General features: G+C 43.2%; 1 protein-coding gene across 1 annotated transcript in view; it reads right to left on the bottom strand.

Moving 5' to 3' along the window:
- The window catches only part of LOC108888892 (nesprin-2), a 73,998-nt gene that overhangs the window by 36,262 nt on the left and 16,213 nt on the right, over nucleotides 1–21,523 (bottom strand). Inside the window, 33 exon segments of the mRNA XM_051072072.1 lie at nucleotides 87–194; nucleotides 459–641; nucleotides 891–1,013; nucleotides 1,325–1,510; nucleotides 1,603–1,740; nucleotides 1,820–2,002; nucleotides 2,110–2,241; nucleotides 2,339–2,482; nucleotides 2,996–3,146; nucleotides 3,227–3,486; nucleotides 3,659–3,859; nucleotides 3,941–4,085; nucleotides 4,179–4,513; nucleotides 4,623–6,660; nucleotides 6,752–6,993; nucleotides 7,071–7,226; nucleotides 8,006–8,176; nucleotides 10,550–11,575; nucleotides 13,896–13,995; nucleotides 14,431–14,567; nucleotides 14,697–15,035; nucleotides 15,220–15,384; nucleotides 16,110–16,425; nucleotides 16,552–16,730; nucleotides 17,250–17,547; nucleotides 18,465–18,572; nucleotides 19,285–19,490; nucleotides 19,929–20,126; nucleotides 20,301–20,402; nucleotides 20,537–20,704; nucleotides 20,820–20,978; nucleotides 21,070–21,220; nucleotides 21,361–21,516. Of these exon segments, the coding sequence (XP_050928029.1) occupies nucleotides 87–194; nucleotides 459–641; nucleotides 891–1,013; nucleotides 1,325–1,510; nucleotides 1,603–1,740; nucleotides 1,820–2,002; nucleotides 2,110–2,241; nucleotides 2,339–2,482; nucleotides 2,996–3,146; nucleotides 3,227–3,486; nucleotides 3,659–3,859; nucleotides 3,941–4,085; nucleotides 4,179–4,513; nucleotides 4,623–6,660; nucleotides 6,752–6,993; nucleotides 7,071–7,226; nucleotides 8,006–8,176; nucleotides 10,550–11,575; nucleotides 13,896–13,995; nucleotides 14,431–14,567; nucleotides 14,697–15,035; nucleotides 15,220–15,384; nucleotides 16,110–16,425; nucleotides 16,552–16,730; nucleotides 17,250–17,547; nucleotides 18,465–18,572; nucleotides 19,285–19,490; nucleotides 19,929–20,126; nucleotides 20,301–20,402; nucleotides 20,537–20,704; nucleotides 20,820–20,978; nucleotides 21,070–21,220; nucleotides 21,361–21,516 (8,704 nt within the window).

Below are 21,523 nucleotides of genomic sequence, written 5' to 3'. Positions count from 1 at the left end.
TTACCACAACAGTTTTATTAACAAGACTCCCGCACACTAATGCCATCAAACTGTGAGTGTTACTAAACAATCAAACATCACACTACCTGGAGTCTTTGTGGGGATCTGCCGTGCTGCTGCATCTCTTCAGGAATACTGGAGACTGTGGTGATACTGAGAGCCTGACCGGTTTCTTCCTCCTCCCTGATCTTGTTCTGAGAGATGAGAGGAACAGAGAGAGAACAAGTGAAGCCCATGAAAACACTAAAGGTTGTTTTGTTGCATATTGTGGCTCTTTGTGCTCTGAGGAGCAACACGGAGGGTTGAGACGATAGAACAAGCTTCAGTGCTTTTTGTAAAGAAAGATTACATAAAGAAACATCAAACACCTTCTGCCTAACCTCCAGGTGTTGTACAGTAACAGAACAAAAGCATCATCTTTTCCTATCTGCATCTGACATTCAGACTTGATGCTTTACCTCCAGCACTGAGGTCTGTTCCTGGGTGAGTTGTTCCAGCTCCTCGAGCGGCTGCAGGAGCAGTCTGGCTCGGGAGAAGACCAGCAGACTCTCCTCTGCTCCCTGTGGGAGGCGAAGCTCTCCTTTGCACCTCTCCATGTCCTCCAGTGTCTTCCGCATTGACTGCACATTGGCCAAGATTACCTTCAGGTGAAAACAGAAAGTCAGAGTCAAGACAAGACACATCCTAGGGAATTTTCTTAAATCTGTGTGTAACTTGAATTGAGAATGGTTTCAGTAGTTTATTTTCAGTGGCCATGTTTAATTTCATTTTGTGAAACCGTCAGAGTAGATAGAAAAAGGAAGTTCTGTGATGTCGAAGTACATTTCATCACAAATCATCCAAAACAAAGAAGTGTAAAATTAAGTTTTCTGAGTTTCCGACTGCCTCACCTGTCGGTTGTGTAGGTGCTCCATCAGAGGTATGTTGGAGTTATCCATGGAGGATAAAATTGTTCTGATCTTCGGAACGTTCTTCTCCATAGTCTTTAGCTCAGTTTCCATCGCCTCCACCGCCTGAAACGAAGATTGCCAGCAACTTTTTGAGAGATCTGACTTTGTATTTATAGAGTTAAATGGTTTCATATGATGCACAAGTGCCATTTCTCTTGATTGTACTTTATGTATCTGTCTGGACCTGTCTGTTTTATTAGGCCTGAATCTCACAATGTGGCCACAACATACCATCTACTGAAAGACTCCACAGATTCAACCAATCTAAAGTAAAATCTCTGCACAAAGGAAATGGGGTGAACCAAAAAACAGTCCAGCTGTTTCCTCCCACTACCATGTGGGGTCACTAAAAACCAGGGAGTTGAAATTCTTACTCCAGCAGTCTGAAGGAGTTGCTCTAACGGCTCCAGGACGTTGTGTTGCATTTTGCGGACTTGTTGGTCGTTCTGGTCCAGCCTCTCCTCCTGCGTGCTGATGTCGCACACGGCAGAGATCTCAGCCAGCACCAGCCTGAAGTCCTGCAGGGCGTGTCTGATCCTCTCAGAGTCGTCCAGGACCAGCTGTAGTTCAGGATTTAAAATTAAATTCACCGTTATCATTACATATGGAAGCAGAGACAGGACACAATACAAGTGTCAGAGGTTTCACTGACCTGTAGGGAGTTTGCATGATTCTTGAGGCTTCTGGCTGTTGTGAATGAACAAGGAGCGCTGAGCCATGACTGGGCCTCGTCTAACCAACAGGTGGCGCTGTGCAAAATGTCTTCAAACTCCTGAAGGCAGGCAGGGATCTGACAAAGGAGTACAGAAAATATGAGGAGACAAACTTCAACAGATTTTTAGAAAATTCAATAAAGGACAATGTCTGACCTTGCTGAGGAAGGAGGTGCGTTGCTCGGCCATCTGCGATGCGTTTTGGTACAGCTGCAGCGGTTGTGTGAGCTGGTCCATGAGGAGGTGGGCGTGATCGGGCTGCTCCTCCGCAAGATCCTGCACCTCGCTCTCCAGCAGCATCAGGCGGCTGTGCCATGCATCCAGCTCATCCCAAACACGCTGCAGAACAGAGGGTATACAGTGTGATGAGACGAGTGATCACTCACACCCACGTTTTCAAACCGTAAACTCCACATGCATATTAACAGTATATATATTGTACACACCTTGAGCACATTTTGAGCTTCGCTGACTGTTGGACTTTTCTGCTCCAGTAACGTGTTCACTCTCTGGAGGCCAGAGCCCAGCTCTACCACTCGTCCAGCCAGCTTCCGAACCGGGTTGCTCCCCTCGATGAGCTGTGAAAACAAACCACACACAATCCCAAAAATGTGAAAATAGGGGATCTTAAGCTTATAAATCCCTGAGGATGGATTCAGTGCTGTTTCCTGTTACCTTCACCTCTGCTCTCTGAAGGGACAGTTGAACGTCTTGTAATTGTTTGCTGATATCAGCAGGAATCTCTGCATACCGGCTCTGCACACCGTCCATGATAGACTTCAGTCTGGCTTTCTGGGAGGACAAATCCTTCCTGAGCTCCTGTGAGTGTGGAAATGCAGGAGAAAAATGGGAAAGACATGATTTCAGAAAGACACTAATAGATGGTGAGGGGTTAGAAGTTTAGCTCCCTCAAATTTATTTAACTTATTTTCCTGTTAAAGGTTAAAGCCCCTCACATGTTGCATATGCTCCATCTTTAAAGGAAAAGGATGACAGTAGACCACACTGTATACTGGACTGGTGGGTTTTCACAGATAAATTTAGACTGATGACAAGTTGAAAAGACTGTTTAAAGTCTGTAATCTAATTAAAGAAGCTCAGCGTGTTGCTGTGGTTGAAACTGACAGAAACAGGCATGTGAATGGTTCAAAGTGTGTTTCTCACCGACATTAAAATAAACTTGTTTTAAGCTCAACATAAAAACATACCTTAATTTAACTCTAAACCTCACCACTGCATCACTGTTACTAACCAAACATTTATAGGTAATGTTATTTTTTGAGTCTCAAACTCCAATTTCCAAGCTTGTGAAGCATAAAAAATGAGCCTGACCTGTCGTTTGCTTGGATTCAAACAGGTTTCCAGTGTGGGGAGAATGTCGACCATGTGTGCCTCCAGCTCTCCTATCTCCTCTTGGAGTTGCTGTCTCTCTTTCTCCTCTGCCTGGGCTGCAGCTACAACCAGCAGGTTTCTCTCTCTCAGGCTGTGGGGGAAGAGTATCTTCTCAGCATCTCTGATATAAATGAGTAATCACTCTCCACGTGTATATTAAACAAATCCCACCTCCTGACATTCTCTTGGATCTTCACAAGTGTTTTGCCAACAGGTCCAGGACTGGCGGGATCCTGGGAGCTGGACAGGCTCAGGGCGTGCTCCAGACGATGCTCCAGGGAGGCTAAGGCCTGCTGCTCCTGCTCCAGCCCAGCCTGGTGCATCTCAGCCTGGGCAAGAAGCTCCTGCGGTTTCTCTTGGGTGAAGCTCACAGTGGAGGAGTCAGGGACCTCAGCCTGAAGACTGGCCAAAAAGCTGCAACACTGCTCGATCTAAAAGGAACAGAATTTAATCTTAAATATTATCTGTACATGGTTTTTCTCTGTCCTTTATGTGCGTCTGTCATAATACAATGAGCCACTTTTGTCTCAGAAAGCAATAACATTTCATAATACAGTAAAAAGTTTCACAGAGAGGAAAAGATTTTATGGTTACTGTACTCACACTTGTAGTGATGTCCTTCCATTCCTCTTGTCTCTGCTCTGTGTGCGCCATCAGGAGGCCAAGACCGCGTCGTAACGATACCCAGCGTCTCCAGAGGGCACCCAGCTCACCATCTTTACCGACCCCACAGCCCTGCATCGGACATCCAGCCGTCAGTTCTTCTATCTTCCCAGCGAGGCTGCGGAGATCCCCCATCAGCAGCTTCATAAAGAGATGAGAGTTAGATTGAGTATACATGGAAAAATGAATGTCGAAACACTTGCTACACTTGCTACTACTTACCGTAGCTCTCTTTTGTTGGACAACACATTTGTCATATGACGTCACTTGCGCTGTGGCACACTCTGAAAGCCTGGCTTCAAACCCAGAGAGACGCTGCCGTATGTCTTCATGACAGCTCCTGTGGCTTTGTTGTCTTACTGCACACCTGTAGGAAATTAGTCTTTTAGGTCTTTTACTTTAAAAAGAAGAACAAAACATATACAGAATTGGTTTTAGGAATCAAGAACAAGCACAGTACCTCTGCAAGGACTCCAGCCTGAGCTGGGCCTGGGCCTCCAGCACAGCCCTTCCCACCAACAACTGGCTGAGGATGCTGATGTGGAGCTGCTCAGCCTTTGGACGGGAGAGGCAGGGCTGCTGGGGCACCAGCTCCACAAGGTGGCATATATGAGCCTGGAATCCGTCTTCTAGAGCTTCTAGAGCCTGCTGGGTCTGTCTTTGTTCCTCGGTACAGTCCAAAAACCCTCCAGGAGCTGAGAGAAAGGTGGCTTCAGCATTATGAAGAAAGGCTATTGCTCCTTGAGCGGCCCACTGGTAATCCTTCAGGGATTCTCGAGCCTGGGATAAACTCTCCTGTTGGACAGATTACATGATGAGGGATATTTTAGAGAAACTATAAACAAAAGTATGACTTGTAAAGTTTAAAAAATGTGGGCTGGATTAACAGAATATTTCATCTTACCATTCGTAAATGGCATTCTTGCATGGCTGCATCTCTAAGAGAGTATAGCTCCTTGCAGTTCTTCAGGTTAATTTTTTCTTTCCGTCCAAGAGCCTCTAACACCCGCATCCCAGACTCCATATTTCTCCACATGACCCAGTATCTTCGTAGAGCGCTGTCTATTGCTTTCTCATCTGGAGCAACTGGCTCGGCCTCCGCCAGCTCCTCTCTTGTCCTTTGGAACAACTCAATTAAAGCAGGAAGCTCAGAGGAAAAGCGCAGACCTAGCAGAAGCTTGGTCTCTAGATTTTTGACATCAGCTGTGACAGAATTCTCCCAGGAGACCAAAGTCTCCACAGTGCGTTGAATCCTGTGCCGCTCTGAGTTGAGCTCAGACGGATGCAACTCCTGAGCTACGGCCTCCAGTTGGTCCCCTGCTTCCTGACACTGTGTCTTCACCAAAGGAAGTTCGACCAGGAGTGTTTGGTATAGTCTGAACCTCTCTCCCACACTGAGTGTTTTGTCGTTGGCACGCTGGATTTGCTCTTTGGCAATGTCTCTAGATTCCTCCATTTGTCTCCTCAGGTGCTGATATTTGTCCTGCTCAAAGGCGCTAAGACTAAGAGCTTTGCACCTATCTTGCAGTTCTCCAATGGTGTACAGCAGGGCGCTTCGCTTGGCCTCGTGGCAGTGCTGAAGCTCTTGCACTTGACACTGATTCTCCATTAGCATGTGCTTCAAATGTGCAACTGTTAAAAGGGTTTCGTGTGTTAAAGGGAACTTCTGCTGCTCCAAATCAGCGGTAATTTGCTTCAAGCTATCCCGGATGGTTGATAATTCCTCATCTGAAGAGGTTCGCTCATGAATCAGCTCCTCTAATTCCCAGCTGGTTGCTTTCTCGTGAGCTAGCAGTCCATCTAATTCTGTCCAAAGGCCTGACAGTCTGTTGACAAGGTAGCGGCTCTCTCCCGGACTCAACCCTACTGCTATGTCCTTGAAACTGTCGGTCATTGCCTCCACCAGGTTGAGCTGGCTCTGTATCTCGGCGGTGGCTGATTTGTGCCTCTCCAGCTCGCTCTCCAGCTTTTGGATGTCAGCTTTGGAGACGTTTTCAACGTGTGCACAGGGGTCTCTCATAGCATGTGTTTCTGCTAGCCAAGCATCCATGCTAGAGAGCTGGGATAACAGTTTCTCCCTCTGGTGTAGGTGTTTCTTCATGGTGTCAAGAACATGATCCAAGCTGTCAGCAATGGCCTCGTAGAGGTCTTCAACTGTCTTCAACACTTGGTCGCTTTCCTCCTTTTCCATATCAGAGACTACATCTTTCATCTCCTCAACTTGGACTTGCATTTTGGACCGTCGGGACAAAATATCAGTCTGAAATTTCTTCATGTCGACAATCTGGATACGAGCCTCCTCGGGGAAAAGAGCTAACTTTTTCCCAGTGGAGATGTGGTTTTCTGCCTGCTTGGCCCATATGACGAGGTCCTCTAATTGTTTGTTCATCTTAGTTGAAGAAATGCCTCCACAGCTATATGTGGAAGCGTCAAGCTTTCTCTTGGTGACGTTAAGCAAAGACCCGAACTCCGTAAGACTACACTGGATCTCATCTTTCTCCTTCTGACCCAGAGAGAAATGGATGAGAGCGTCTGCCTGGGATTGTAAATTCACATAAAGCTGGTTGTACAGTTTAAGGTCTGTGGTCAGGCAAACTAACTCTAAAGCGCTCTTGCTGTCATTGCTCTGAAAGTTGGAGTTCTGAAGAGCTTCGAATTTGGCTTTAAGCTGTTCGGCCTCTTTTATAAGAAGAGAGGCTTGGGAGGTGGAGTTCACAGCGTGTCGTAGAGCTCTCTTGATACTTCCCTCTAAAAGCCTCCACTCCTCTTGGACGTCTCCGAGCTGGGCAAGAAGAGCACCTGAACTTTCAGCGTCGCTCAGGTGAACTGATAATTGGCTACTTAGGTGGAGCAGCTCCTCCATTATGTTTTTCTTCAGCTCCATGGTTTGCAGCAGGGCGTGGAGTTTGTCTGCTTGAGCAGCGCTACTCCCCAAAGCATTTCTGACAAAACCACGACAGGAAAACATGAGTGATCCGTCTGCATCAGGCACACGAACAAATATTATAAAGTAATGTTATTACTGTTACTCACAAGCTCGTTTTTTCCTTCTCGGCAGCTAAAACCTCCAGAAAAGCTCTGGCCATCTTCATCTGTTTGTGATACTGTTTGACCTGATCCAGCTGTGCTGCTTTCACCTGCACGGTGGCAGAGGCATCCAGCAGCGCTGCACTCCACTGTCCTTCAGCTCTTTTCAAGGCATTTGGATCACAAACTCTCGCAGCACTCATGCTTTTCATAGAAGCTACTTGCTCCTGCACACAGCACCTGTACTCCTACAACAGAAACAGAACTGGCTTTAGAACAAGTTTTCTACATCATTGCTTTTTCTGTGCTATAAAAATATACATACCTCTGCTTCCTCCAGCTGTTTGGCCATAGCTGTGACATCAAGTTGTGCTGGTTGATATCGACACGCCAGAACCTGCTGGACGGTTCGCACCAACCGAATCTCTGCCTCACTGGGAGAGGACTTCAGATACCAATTTAAATCAATATGTGGTGTCCTCTGCAACATAATAATAACAACAAACAAAATAAGAAATGGTGGGAAAAAACTGCTTGTTATAGCACCCTATAGGCCTGTCCATCTGTTGGTAATAATAATGACAATAAAACTGGCAGGAAACAGGCTAATGCTAATTTATTTGTGCAGTTATGTTGTGTGAGGAAACATAACTGCTGTTGGGTTTACGTTGGAGAGGCAATGTTTTCTTTTTTTTGTGGGAATGAGTAATTGTTTTTCCAAAATTAAACAAAATCACACTTTATATCAAAAAGCATTTTATGATTTATGACAGTGGTCACAAACTGTGCACTGTGGGTAATTAGACCCACTAACAACCCAGCAGGAAATCGCTTTATCTCTTGAGTCCTTCCTGTCGACCTTCCTGGCAGCAGCATCATGGGAATACACAAACATCAATCAAAACACTGCAAGTCCTATCTAGTCACTGTTCCATGCATTTATAATTGACTTCTTACCCTTTTTGGACACTTGGAGCTATGAGTTTATACTTTGAATTATATTATTAAAATGCTTAAAACATCATTTTCATTTCAATGGATATTTGCTGTACTGTGCACAGTTACAGAACACAGATTTGTGCCATGAACGGTGAATAAATGTTCTGTTTTTTACTTTAATTCCTCCACTCAGTGCAGAATTTAACCTTTTGTACAAACACTGTAAACTTCATACTTTTACAAATAAGTTCATTAACATGTTTTGCAACAAAGCAAGCCCACTGTGAGAGAGGTTTTACATTAAAACCAGTTGATACTCACATTTATTATGTTACTTCTTTCCACCAAGCTCTGTATCTCAGACAAAATATCCTGCATGGTGGGCGTGTGTTTGTAGGACACTGGTGAGCCACCTGTCTTCTCTCCAGCTCCCAGACCAGCTGACAAACCCGGCGCCGTCCTCTCGGGCTCCATGCTTTCTTGCATCTGAGGCTGCAAGCACAGAAGACAGGGGTGGTGTCACATCTTTGCCTTCTTCTTCCCTGCGTTTGCCTGCAGATAATAACAAAGCTTCCTGTTCTTTCCCGTGGTAAATATTACTGTGTTGTTGACAGTGGCCCGGCGAGTCAGTACAGTTAACACAAGAATGTGCCTGAGTAGGGAGCAGCCTGCCCCGAGGGAGAAGGACTCCGTCTATTCATCCGCAAAGTGCAGCCTCCCATACTTCTTTGAAGAAATAAGTGATCTGTTATAACTTGGTTAGACAGGGCAAACGCCAAACACGACATGAACTGCTAGGTTACTCGATTACAAACAGGGGAGGTGCCTTTTTAAAACTATGTTGGGCATGACCAAGGTGTGTGTTGTAGCAGGGTGTGGGAGGAGCGAGTGGAGGATGTGAAAATGTGATTGCTGATTTGCTGTAGGCAACAACAGTACGTCAGGAAAAATCCTATACTGTTAAGAGTCAAGTTTGACTTTCTCATAGGTGGTGCAAACAATTATTGTGCACAGGACCACAGCAAAAGCTTTAAGAGGAAGTTGATGAAGGTAACAGGCATCTCCTTCTGGAGGCTGAGTGTATTCCTTACCATTGTTTTGAGGTAAAAACCTCTCATATACAGTATTTGTGTGTTTTTTCACAAGGTTTCTGAAGTGTGTATACTTTTATATTTCTGGATAAATCCCAAGCAATGTAAATGTAAAATAATTTCAATTCATCTAAAATTGGGGAAATTAATAAAAGAAGCATCAGTGAATGATGAAGTGCTTTTATTTTACTGGAAATGTCCCCTGATCCATGATCACTCAAACCAGGCAGCCTTACCGAACGACAAACAGTGATGTTGCAACTGTCTTTTAAACACACTCGCCGACTTCCTCAGTGCAGCACCCGCAAATTAAAGTCTGGCCAATTAACTGTTTCTTAAATACTTATATTTTGGTATTTGGAGGAATGTTCTGGGACAGTTCATCACTGTCAACAAATGTCAGCTGTTTGTCGAGAGAGGGCACGCTGTTATTACTCACAATAATGACAGGTTGTCTGGGTTTGAGAAATTCCTCCAAAGGTATTTTTGAGCAGTATTATCAAAACACATCTAGAAACTGAGGAGCCAGGTGCCAAAGGAGAGAGCTGAAGTGATGGCAAGGTATCGCACTGTCTTGGCAGATATTGGCAGTTGCCATATTTGCAGGAAGCTAAAAATACAAGCGTATTAGCGTTGGTAAAGTAGTGTGTGTGGTTTTCAGCCTCATAACTGCTTCATGTTATATTTTTCCCCTGCCAGTGAATATGATTACCTCCTTAGTTTTTATGGATGTCTATTTTTATCATAAAAATGTGTTTGTGTTTTAATGTATTGCATCATTTTGTTTTGTGATATGCACTACACAAGGTAATATGTGATGTGGATTTCATCAAGAGAAGAGAAAAGTGAATTTCTTTCCCTTGGATGTTCCAAATAAAGATAAATGCCAAAAATTGTACGACTGGATTTTCATGAAAAAGTCATGACATTCAAATACCAAACGGTGAGAGGAATAAATGCACAAAAAGCAAATGAGTTCCAGCTAAATTTAAGGCAAAATTTTGGATGAAATTACACTTGCAAAATGTCTGAAATATGTTTTCAGAATGGTTAGTGAATGTCAAAGGGAATCCTGTTTGATAAGTGAAATTTAGAATAGCAAGGACTCTGATTTCAGCTGTTCAAAAATGACATTTGGAGAATGTGTTGAATTTGCAGGGATTAAATAACCTTTTGAGATTCTGTTTCTGGACAGCAGCCACTGATTTCAAACTTTTTTAATGGGACGTCTTTGTGGCCTGGAGGTCAAAGATGCAGAGCAGGTAACCGCAGCATTCCCTGTCTGACCTCTGCCTCCCTGTTTCCTGTTAGCTGTCTGTGATGTACTATCGAATAAAAGCTGAAACACATGGATGGATTTTATGCACATAATCTAGAGAATTGCTGGTTGTTCAGCTGAAACCTGTTTCATTTTTTCTGCCTGCTGTTATTATTTTTATTTCAGATTCATTTCTGCATACTTGTGTGGAAACTTAATATCAAATTAAAGCCATTTCGGGCTCGAGGCAACAACCAGTGCAGGATTACTCATTCCCTTATCATCCGAATGGCTGATATCTGATTTAATTTAAACAACAGGTGGATGTAATCACTGCCAACCCTACCCACAGTCATGCAGAGTTATGAGGAGCTGTGAGTCTCTCACCCACTGTGCCAGACTTATTGCTAATTTAATTCTAAGGTTACAATTTTATATTAGATTAAAAGACCAAAGAGGAAAAATCCAAACAGACAAAATAAGAAATCCACGAGTAACATTTTAAAATGAACCCACCTGTCCCTGTGTCACCTCTGCCTCCTCCAGCGATGCAGGTGGTAATGTTGATTCAGTCTCTTCTCTTAGCAGCGAAGCGTCATCTTGTCTTTCTGGCACTTCTGAATGTTCGGGCTCCGGGCCTTCGGGGTCACTTGCTTCCTCTGTGTTTTCTTCCTCTGCCATCTCTGCATGTCCTGCACCTGCGCTTTCTGCAGTGTCAGCAGCCGTCGCCTGTTTACTGACACCGGCAGGTATGTGAGTTTTAGTTAAGGCTTCTCCAGTTGGCACTGAACTTTCCGCAGTGCACAAGACTGAGCTCATTGTTTGCTTCTCAGTGTGACAGAAATCTGTCACCTCCTCTTGTTTGACATCCGGAAATGTTGTTTCTGCTACATGAGTGTCGGTGAGCTGACAGTCAGCAACAGTGCCACAGCATTTGGAGGAATTCACCTCCTCATTGTGCATTAATTCATAGGTTTCTGAGTTTTCTTTGCATGATAATTGGGCACTTGTAGATTGCATCTCCTCCAAGTCTGTACTCATTAATGCTGAGGGGTTTTCTGACATTGAGTCTGCCACTTGACCATGACCTTTTAAGTCTGTTTCATCTGCTTTAGGCCTGATAAATGTTGAAGACAGTTCAGATTTTTTCTCAGGGAGTCCTGTGCTTGAACTTTCTGTGAGCTTTGCACCACACAGCCCTGCTCCCTGTGAACACCTGGCTACATCTGGGCTGCGGGATCCAACATTTTCCCTTTGCTGCGTGTTCTGCGGCTCCATGTCCAGCACTATCGTAAACACTTTATTTGGGCTGACAGTGATGTCCTCACAGGATTTCTCTTGTTCTTGATCGGCAACTGACTCACATGTCTCAGACTGTGCTGCTAAATGAGGGCTTTTCAGGTCTGATTCAGGACTGATTGATGTTGTAAGTCCAGATTTTTTCTCTGGGACGTCTGTGAGCTTTGCACCACACAGCTCTCCTCCCTCTGGATGTCTGGTCTCCATCAGTTTCCTGCATGTCCTGTGGCTCCATGTCCAACACTATTGTAAACACTTTCTTTGGGGTCACACTGATGTCCTCACAGGGTTCCTCTTGTTCTTGAGCATCAGTATTTGCCTTAAATGTGTCTGCTTGTGCTGCTAAAAATCCACACACACTTTCAGTGGCAGGAAGTGGGAAGTCCAGGACTGAGGTAGAGTCTTCCTGCAGCGGTTCAGGATTCTCTTGCTGAGCTATGAAACTCTTGTTGAGAGTTTGAAGTGAATCTGACATTAAAGACTCTGTGTCATTTACAGAAAGTGTCCCGTGCCCATTGCTTTGAGGACTGCTGTCAACGTTATTGTTTCCAATATCATCTTTTAGCACGAGATCAGTTTTCAGGTTTATTTTTCGTGGAGAAGACGTTAACTGTTGTGATTGCTGGTGGATTTCTGAATTAAAAACATCTGGGATTTTTGCACTTGGGACGTCATCAGGGTCTAAGGCGTCTTTTTCAGCTGTTTGCATAAGGCTATGTGCAGCACTCACGTCCACTTGTTCCGTAGAAACACATGTTTCATCCTCTCTTGTGGCGTCAGCTTCCACATTGGATCCTCGTAAAGTCTTTGTGACAAGCTCTGTGGAAGGTTGATGGTTTGTGCCTCTGGTTATCATTCTGTTGTCGTTTTGATCACTTTCTGAATTTCCCTGGTCTGTTGCAGAGGGGGAAGGAGACACCGGAGGACACACACATTCCACTTCACTGTGACCTTGACTCACCTATGAAACACAGAAAATCCACCAAAATCATAAACCTCAAAAATATCATCATCATCGTTCTGGACTGTAAGATTCTCTGACTGAAAATAATCTCACCAGGCGTTTAGACAGGGTTTCAAGTGCAGGTGTGCTTTCACTGAGAGCATCTGAAGCATCTCCCTCCAGTTCCTTTGACATTTCTGCTCCCAAACAATTTAGAAGAAAATCTTTTTCTGAGAGCACTTCACGGAGAGATTGTTGAAGCTGCAAACCTTCATCAAGAGACACCTAGCAGAGCACAGACAGATACACAAAATGTAAAAAAAAAAAAACAGAGAAGGAACTTTTGATGTGAACTATAGTTTTTAAGAGTCAACAGGTCAAAGTGTCCTATCTGTTGTCACAACAACCAGAGCAAACGGTGCTGCGACAGTTTGGTTTGCTCCTGCCGTGTTGAAATTTACTTTGACTGTCTGTGTGTTATTTCACAGCCATTCACGCGGCTCTGTGAGGATGTACTTAGTTATTAGGCGTGATGCTTTGAGCTAAACGCTAACGTCAGCAACCTCAACCTCCTGGAGGTGATAGAGTAAAAGTAAGAATATCAACAGGATTCATCATTTATAAAATGCTTAGATTCTCAAGCTGTAAAGATGGATTCATTTTGCATTTCCATGGACTGGCAAAACAGGAATAACGCAGTTTGGTTTAAGCTTAAAGAGTTTTTGGCAGTGGCAGACAGTAAGGCTCATGGGAAAAAAATAAGTCACAACATGTTTATGATCTTTAATAACACTAGTGAGAAAACCTCACTAGCCACATGCTCCCTGTGATCACTGTCTATTAGGTTCACCATGGACCTGTGAGAGTAAGACTGTGAAAACATCTGTATCTTTACATAACTGTTTTATACATATATGATCATGATATAGACATGCAAAGTGAGTTATGAGTTGTCATTTTTTCCATGCTAAGAGGAATGTGATTTTTCTATTATGAGCTTATACGTTTTATAATGTTTTCATATTGTTTTAATGTCATTTTATTTATTTATTATATCCCTATATGTTCAGTGTTATGTAGTATGTGTCAGTGTGTTCTTTCCAGCATGGCGGTTTTCCGTAGGTCTGATAAATATGAGGCTGACTACTTCCAGATAAAGGCTGTAAAATTGTCGTAGATTACCATCATCCAAAGCCACAGGACTGAGGTCTGCTTTGTTCTCTTTAACGGTGTGAAACAGGGGTTGTGTGGGGAAATCAGTGCTGACTCATGTTGGTAAACAATTTTCATTCATTTTCCATGACATACCACAAAGAGGAGAAAGTATTTCCGATCTAATATTTATAAAGAATAAAGAATGGACCTGTGGCATTTTAAGAGCAGCTCTAAGAAGACTTAAATACCCTGCTGCATAGAAAAATTATGTTTTTTTGTTCAAAGCCAGATTTTAGTTTTTGTATCAACACAAATTCAAGGCCACAGAAAATGGCATGAAGGGCCAGTTAAAAGTTCAGCATTGTTCACAGTCTGAATTTATTTAATTGCCACTGACAAAGCAGACTCTGAATGCTACAGAAATATGTCTATTACCTGGCTGGGCGATGGTGATTCAGTTTGTACCGTTTGGCTCCAGTGCTGCAGCTGCCTGATGAGCTGTCTCACTCTGTTAGCAGCGTTTTCTGCACACTCCTGCTTCTTCTGTGGAAAAATGGACCTGAGGCTAGAGCAAAAACATGAGAGAGAAAACAAACAGGCAGGAAATGAGTTCATTCATTACTTAGAACATTATAAAACTACACACAACAGGTTCTTTGGTATTGAAGGCAACAGGTAGCCTCTGTCTCATCCCAGTGGTACTGATACTTAAGGCCCAAACCACATTTCCCATTAATTCTGTTTACTTTCTGTTCCAAATTACTATACATTTTAACACTTAGAGTGGAAATGACTCTTCTATTAACCTCCTACTCTTTAAGAAGTCCCTCTACAAGCTCTGAAACCTCAATCTTCATTTGGAAGAATAAACAAAAATGTATAAATGTCTGTGTAAAGAATCAGTTTTCTCCTGCTATGTCTAACTTGCTGTTATTTGTTTATTGTGTGCACTATGCATCTAAAAACTGCATTGATTTTGTGTGTTAATGAGGTGAAGTACCTGTCAAGGTCTTTAGCAACTGCATCGACAGTCAAAGTGACATCTGCGGGAAGCATTTCTCGTGTGACGCTGGACTCTCCGGTCTTCTGCAGGCTGTCTACTCTTGCAGCCAACTCTGTCAGCCTGGTATCAAAGCCCTGAGAGAGAAACAAAAGCTTCTGTGATTGAAAACACTGTCGGTTGGTTTTCATGTTTGAGTGCGTGGTTCCTTCATTAACCTATTACTGTGAGATAAAGCAGCGTTTTAAAGGAGCTTTTAATGTTACCTGTATAGAGCACCAGTGCTGTTTGAGCTGGCTGATACCAGGTGACACTTCAGGGTCATCACACAGATTTCCAACATTATCAGTCAGGTCTTTCACTGCTGTCTGCACACTGGAGATCTCTTCCTTCACTTGTTGAACTCTCTGGTTGTTGTTCTCTTTGAGCAGTGCCAGGTTTTCTCTGATGCTGCTGTCTAGCGCCCTCTTGTGGTCTTGGAGATCGCTGACTTGCTTGGAGAGGCTTACTCGGGCCTCGACTGTTGCACTGTCTGCGATCGAGTCCTTCAGTGTTTCAAGTTGCAAAATATCTTTTTCTGTGTCTGTTACTTCCTGTAGCAAAGCCTGGAAAGTGGAGAGAGACATATAAACATGCAGTGTTTTAATATAGGTGGATAAATGTTAGAAAATTCTCCCTCCTCTTTATATAAACATATTTTTCATGGTTTTAATGTAGATGGTGTGTGTAATAAAAATGTGCAAGAGCTTGTACATGATTCACCGGGTCAGTTTACTTAATGGACCTCACCTCCAGAGCTGGTACATCAGTGAACAGTCCAGCTGAGCTTTCTTTCTGGGTTTGACAGGCTGACATCCTCTCCTGCAGAGATGTCAATTTATGGTGGCAGTCCTGCAGTAACTGGCCAAAATGTTCCTCATTACTCAAACCGTCCTCGAGGCGGGAACACACATCCTGTGCAGTGACACCAAGCCACAGTCAGACGGCTTATATTTAAGTGCACATACTTATTGTCATTATAATAACCCAGTGGTTCCCATTGTCAGTGTTGGTCAGTGTAGTTGAGTTTGCATTCCTACCTCTATCACATTGGCAGAAGTTGTATCTTTTAACTATTCAGCCATTAGTGTTAGCAAAAACATTTCAACTTTTAACTATTTGAACTGTTTATTTATTATTTTCACTAATTATTTTACCAATATCAATCACTTCAATCTAACTTTATTGCCTGTTCAGCCATTCCTTATGTATTATAAATCATTTAGCTAGTTTATTTGTTACTTTTAGGTACTGTAACTATTTTAACTACATGTCCATTACTTTAAGCTAATTATTACAGCTTATTTAATACTTTTATTTACTTTTATTTTTCAACTATTTATCCAATAATGATTGTCACTGTTTTCCTTACTTTTAGCAAAGTATTTCATCTTGCTTACTAGTCTTTATAAAGTATCAATGGCAACATGCGGCTTTAAAGCGCTGACTGACTCAGGTTGGTGAGAGGTGAACAGTTAGCAACTATTAGCTGGTAGCTTACTGGTTATTGTAGCAGTAAATTGACAGAAAGTCAGCATCACATAAATCTTAATGCTGTTGGAATGCTTATTGGATATGTTTGAAAATCACTATACTCTACTATGTTCATCACTTTAACATGAAAAGTAACATTTTTTAACCTTCAGCTCTGCCATCAGCGATGAGCAGCAGGTGTCCAGCTCAGCCCAGGAGGAATCTTTCCAGATGGCGTCGCTGCGTCGCTCAGCCAGCCCCTGCCTCTGTTCAGCCAGGCTGGTAAGAGTTAATTGCAGGGATTCAGACTTATCGCACAGTTGATGGGCTAGGAGGCAGGCTTGTCTACGTTCAGCTGTGCCGGGACAGGGGAATGAGATGGGGAGCTGAGTAATTTGGCGTTGCAGCTCTTCCACTCTGCAGCAGACCTCCTGTCTTCTGGACAGGTAGGAGGAGATGAGCTCTGGATCAGTCTGCAGGACCCTGAAGCACCAGGAGACATCCGGGTTTAAGTGACCCATGAAAATGACTAAGTCAAAACTGAGGATTGGCTTCTTTTTCATACTTAATCATCTTACAGATTTAAAGCCATTCACATGCTCCACTCACCTGTGATAAGGCTCGACTGACTGCAGAAGCTCTGTCCACTGCTCCTCTATTCTCTGGATGGTTTCCTGAATTTCCTGTTTCAGGTCATCTCCATCACACAGCCTGCGGCTCAGACCATTTCCAGCAACTCTGAGCTCCTGGAGGCGAGCCTCTCCATCTGCTGTTGCATGTACCACAGCCTGAAAAATATTTTCACAGAAATGTGCATAACCTATTCAGAATGCAGCAACAATGAAAAGTGACAAAAAGCGTCTCCTTGATTCTGCCGTTGTAGCAAACAGTGACAACTTTGTAGCATAAACGTCGCTTCCAGAAACTTCTGTGAGAATTTTAGTCGTCAAAACATCAGTTCTGCACAATGAACAGACATTCCTCTTTTTGAAACAAGTACGAACAAATATAGACAAAAAAAGAAAAGATCAGTGTGACCACGCCCTGACGTGACATTACACACGACTGTAAGCACTCCCTTTTACACCTATAGAGACAAAATAGAAATATTCCCTACTTAAAAGACTACTACTACTACTTTATTGCAGAATGTTCAAAGAGGTATTTGGCTCAGACTAAATGAGTTGAGGAGTACAAGCTCTTATAAAATAAACACAGTGAAATGATTCATGTTCAGATTTGTTGCAGGATATTATTTAACAGGTGTGTAAAGAAACTAAGTGGCTCATTTGGTGAGGTTTTCTTACCTGAGCACAGTGAAGTCTCTGCTCTACAGGACTCTGGATACAGGGACTTTCACCAAGCAAAGAGTCAACAAGTTGTCTCAGCTCTCCGACCCAGGATTGTGTGGACTTCGACAAAGCCTGAAACACCTCGACGTCCCTGCTCAGAGGACACTGCCTCTCCTCTGCAACATGTAGCACCCTGGTGTAAAAGTTGTGGTATCGTTCCAGCAGTTTGCTACTTTCTTCCACCAGTGCAGACTGCTGAAGGTTGCTGCTTTGTAAGGATGACACAAGCTGACTGAGGAGCTCTGTCCTCGCCCTGCAGAAAAGATACATAAAACTGACGTTCAGCTACAGTTTATTCACACTTTAAAACTGTACTGAAGTGACAGATGAGTAGAGAGGAAAAACCTGTCATGACCTTGCAGCTCCTTGAAAGTGCATAAGAAGAGGAAGAAGAGGAAATTCACCTACACTTAATTAACAAAGTATTATATAAAAGCAATGTTTTCAAGGATAATGGGACTCTCTGCTTCAGCCAACCTGGAGTACAACCTGTACTGCTGATTTTGCAACTTAGTAAAAGCTTTACTTACTCACCATGGGCGTGTGCTGCAAATTATCTCTCCAAACAATGTGGTTAACCAGAGTCATGTGATTGTATTGGATTTAAAACATTTAATGCCTTGTAAAATGGCCGGCATCTTGCACCATTAATGGAAATAAAAAGAGGGCTAAGATCAGGATGAGGATCAGCATGAGTCATGTACCATATAACTGCCATCATTCCTGTCTCCAGTCAGGATTAGTCAAAATTCACAACAGTGAACAGCATATTGCTCAAAAGTGCTTGATTTACTTGTAGATCTGCTGTTTATTCCTTTACCTCATCCCTGAATGAAGAGCACAGATCAGTTAGATTTAGCACTGACTTTACTGGGTCCAACTGAGCCGGATCTGTCTCTTTATTATTATTGGTGCAATCACAACTACTATCCAATCCTAATCTTTTGAGAGAAAATCTGCTATCATTTGATAGGAATATTAATCCTGGAAAAATGTTTTGTCACTTACAACTATTTTATTATTTTATTAATTTGTATTGTTATGTTGAAGTCATTGAATTAACACAATATAAAGTACACTGTCCCATACACTGCCTGTTAACAGCTCATAAATATATATGAAGTGTAAATTACAGAGCATGACATGCCCTCACCTGGAAAAAAAGTTTACCTTTGTGTAACTGCTTCCTCTTGCAGGAGACTAGGATCCTCCTCCTTTGCTGCTTTTTCCTCAGCGGTTTGCAGCCATCGTTCTAAATCCTCACTCTCCTTTTCCAGCCTACAATACACACACACCACACACACAGCATGAACGCAGGCATGAGCATGACACAGTCACACTGTACAGTATGCACGATGTACTGTCAATTAAAGTGACATCAAGGTGAGAAAATAAATGATTCTGCCACAGAACAGAAAGAAAGACAGACTTAGGAAAACAAGTTGAACTTGTCCATCTGCCTTTTTCTCCAGAGTCTGAACTGTATGAATCCCTAAGATTGTCTCTGTGTATTATACACAGTCATTGTTTGTGTATAGTTTAGCACAGACTGATCATTTTTAGCACTAATTATCTATTCTTGTAAAGAACACAGGTCACAATAAGATACACTGTATTTCTTGTATGTTTTCTGGTCACAATCAGTCCTTCTTTCACTGCTCATGCCCTTCTCAGACTCTTTAGCTACTGTATGTTCAGCTCATGTTTAGTCTGCTTTGTTTCTTTATCCAGATCCTTTGATGACAACTGCTAAAATGCAGTCAAGTGATCAAGCAGCTGCTGGACAAAGAAACAGAATGCTTCTGAAGAAACTCCAGAAATACCTGCCGAGCAGCTCTCTTACGCCCTTATTGTGATGTGTAAATGTTGCATGTACTGTTGAATGATGTCTGTACACATGCTACATGGCTATGAAGACATATATCATCATATTACTTCAGATCTGTAAATCTGTACACATTACACACCGTCTGTGCTCGTTGTCTGTTACCTGTCGAGATCCTGGATGTTCCTCTGAGTCTGTTCTTCCACCTCAGAGAAGAGCCGATGGGAGGTTCTGATTCTCTCCTGCAGCTGAATCCCATCCGCAGACAGACTCTGTAGACTATCTGGACTGGCTATGGAGGTCAGAACACGCAGGTCCTCCAGCAAACTCTCTGCCTGCTCATCCTGGGTCTGGAGTTGCCAACACAGTTCCTGTAGAGGAAAAGAAGTTACTGTTAGCGATTAGGCACAGAAATCTGGATTCAGAGATGGCCGAGTCTTTTCCCTACAAAATAAAGTTCAAATTTCAGACTTGCCCAAGACAGCCTGATGTGTCCAGCTTTCCAGCCTTTGTTCAGGAGAAATGTTTGTGTTAAATCAAAAGGTTTATGTGTCATTTGCTGTATCTCTACCAGCTACTATATTTAGGGAAAATGTGCCAAAAAAAACATCTAGATAAAGACGGACAGGCAGCAATTTCATGTTACAGCTCCATTTCATGATGTGGGTTGATCTTGATGCCCTATGAATATTTATAAATAAAAACTCATCCAGGAAACATCTTAAATATGTGTTTAACATAATATCTATGTGGGATAATATAGTGAAATCTGAAATTTTTCTCACTTCATCTTAAAACTTACCTTAAGTTTTGCAAGGACTGTTGCAACATCTGAACCACAGAGAGTGAGGAGGGAGTCCTGAATCTTCTGGAGGGAGCTGAAGCACTCGGCCACCCTGGCAGCAATTTGTCCCTTTAGCAGCCACCATCTGCTTGTAAACGTCCTCAGCTTCAGAACCAAGCTCCTTTAGTTGCTCTATCTTCTTCCTCATCTGGGTCTCAGCCACCTACACAAGATTTTAGACAAGATTTACTAAAAAATAGAAGCATTAAGTGTAACAGTGTCATCACGTCAGTTCCAATAATCAGTTCATCATCATCTGTCCATGCTAGCAGCTTTATTTCAGCCTGAAACACCTACCTCTTAAACAGAAAACTAAATCCAAATCTACTTGCTGTACCTGCAGCTCCAGTAGAGGCTCTGTGCTTTGGAGCAGCGACTGAATCTCACTGGCTCTCTGTTGGAATCGCTCCACACTCTTCTCTTGGGCCATAATCTCGTTCTGGAGAGGGTGAGAGTGAGGTTATCGTTATTCAGAGCAACTGTAGAAACCTGGAGACTTCTCTTCTCATTAGACAGCCCAGAGGAGTCTGAAACTCTATGTTACAGAGCGAGACAAGGGGAACTCAGTTTTACCTGCAGTGTCTTGATGTCACCCTCAGACTGAAAGGATGGAGACTGAGCAAACTCTGTGAGTTTGTTGTCGGTCCAGCTCTCCACCTCTGCTCCCAGCTGGAGGACTCCATCCCACAGAGTCAGGCTGCGGTGTAAGTTTTCAAGGTAGGAATCTGTTCTTTCTGATATCTGCAAGGATGTCAGTTGAAACGGACACTAGCACTCATCTTAAAAGTGATACAAAAAGAGAAAGAAAATAAAAATGTGGTATAATTTAAAATGAGATTAGGGAATTTTAACTCACATCCAGCCAGCTGTCCATAAGAATATCAGCTTCACTCTCAAACGGGATGTTGCTGCATCCTGGTATCTTACGTAGGTGAGCGTGAAGCTGCCTGCAGACGCTGCGGACCTCCTCTATGCTGTCCCCGAGGCCGTTCAGCTCTGCTTTTGTTTCCTGAACCTGAGGAAGCACACATACAGACACACACTGAGGTTCTGAGCATCAGCACACAGATTGACTATACTTTACTCCACCAATCTTAATGTTATACCTTAGTGTGTAATCTCTGCAGGTTGTCTTTCCCCATATAGGAGGCTTGTTCACTGATGGTGCTTTCTGCTCTCTGCAACGTCCCGCTAAGCTCAGCCCGAGTGCTCTGAAACATCTTCAGCAGCTCAGTTAAGACGCAACACTGTTCCAGCCTGTGTGTGACCCGTAACACAACACAAGACACACACACACCATAACTCAGCAAAGTGACACAATTAGAGTGACACAACAGACAGAGACAGAGGCTGTAATAATCAAACACTGAGCTTGTAACTGCTCCTCTTGTTTTTACCGTTCAGTTACAGCTCTTGTTGTCTCCTCCCAGACCTCCTCCACCTCGCTGCTCTGACTCACATCATAGGTTCCTGATGAAGATGCATCTCGTACGTGCTGCAGCTCAGACAGGAGGCCAGCGAGACGACTTTCCAGCTCAGTCAAGGCTCGTGTCCTGAAGA

This window comes from Lates calcarifer, linkage group LG7_1 (genome assembly GCF_001640805.2).
Source record: "Lates calcarifer isolate ASB-BC8 linkage group LG7_1, TLL_Latcal_v3, whole genome shotgun sequence".
Classification (NCBI taxonomy): domain Eukaryota; kingdom Metazoa; phylum Chordata; class Actinopteri; family Centropomidae; genus Lates; species Lates calcarifer.
Note: the sequence above shows the minus strand (reverse complement) of the source record. Positions and strands in the feature narration are given on the sequence as shown.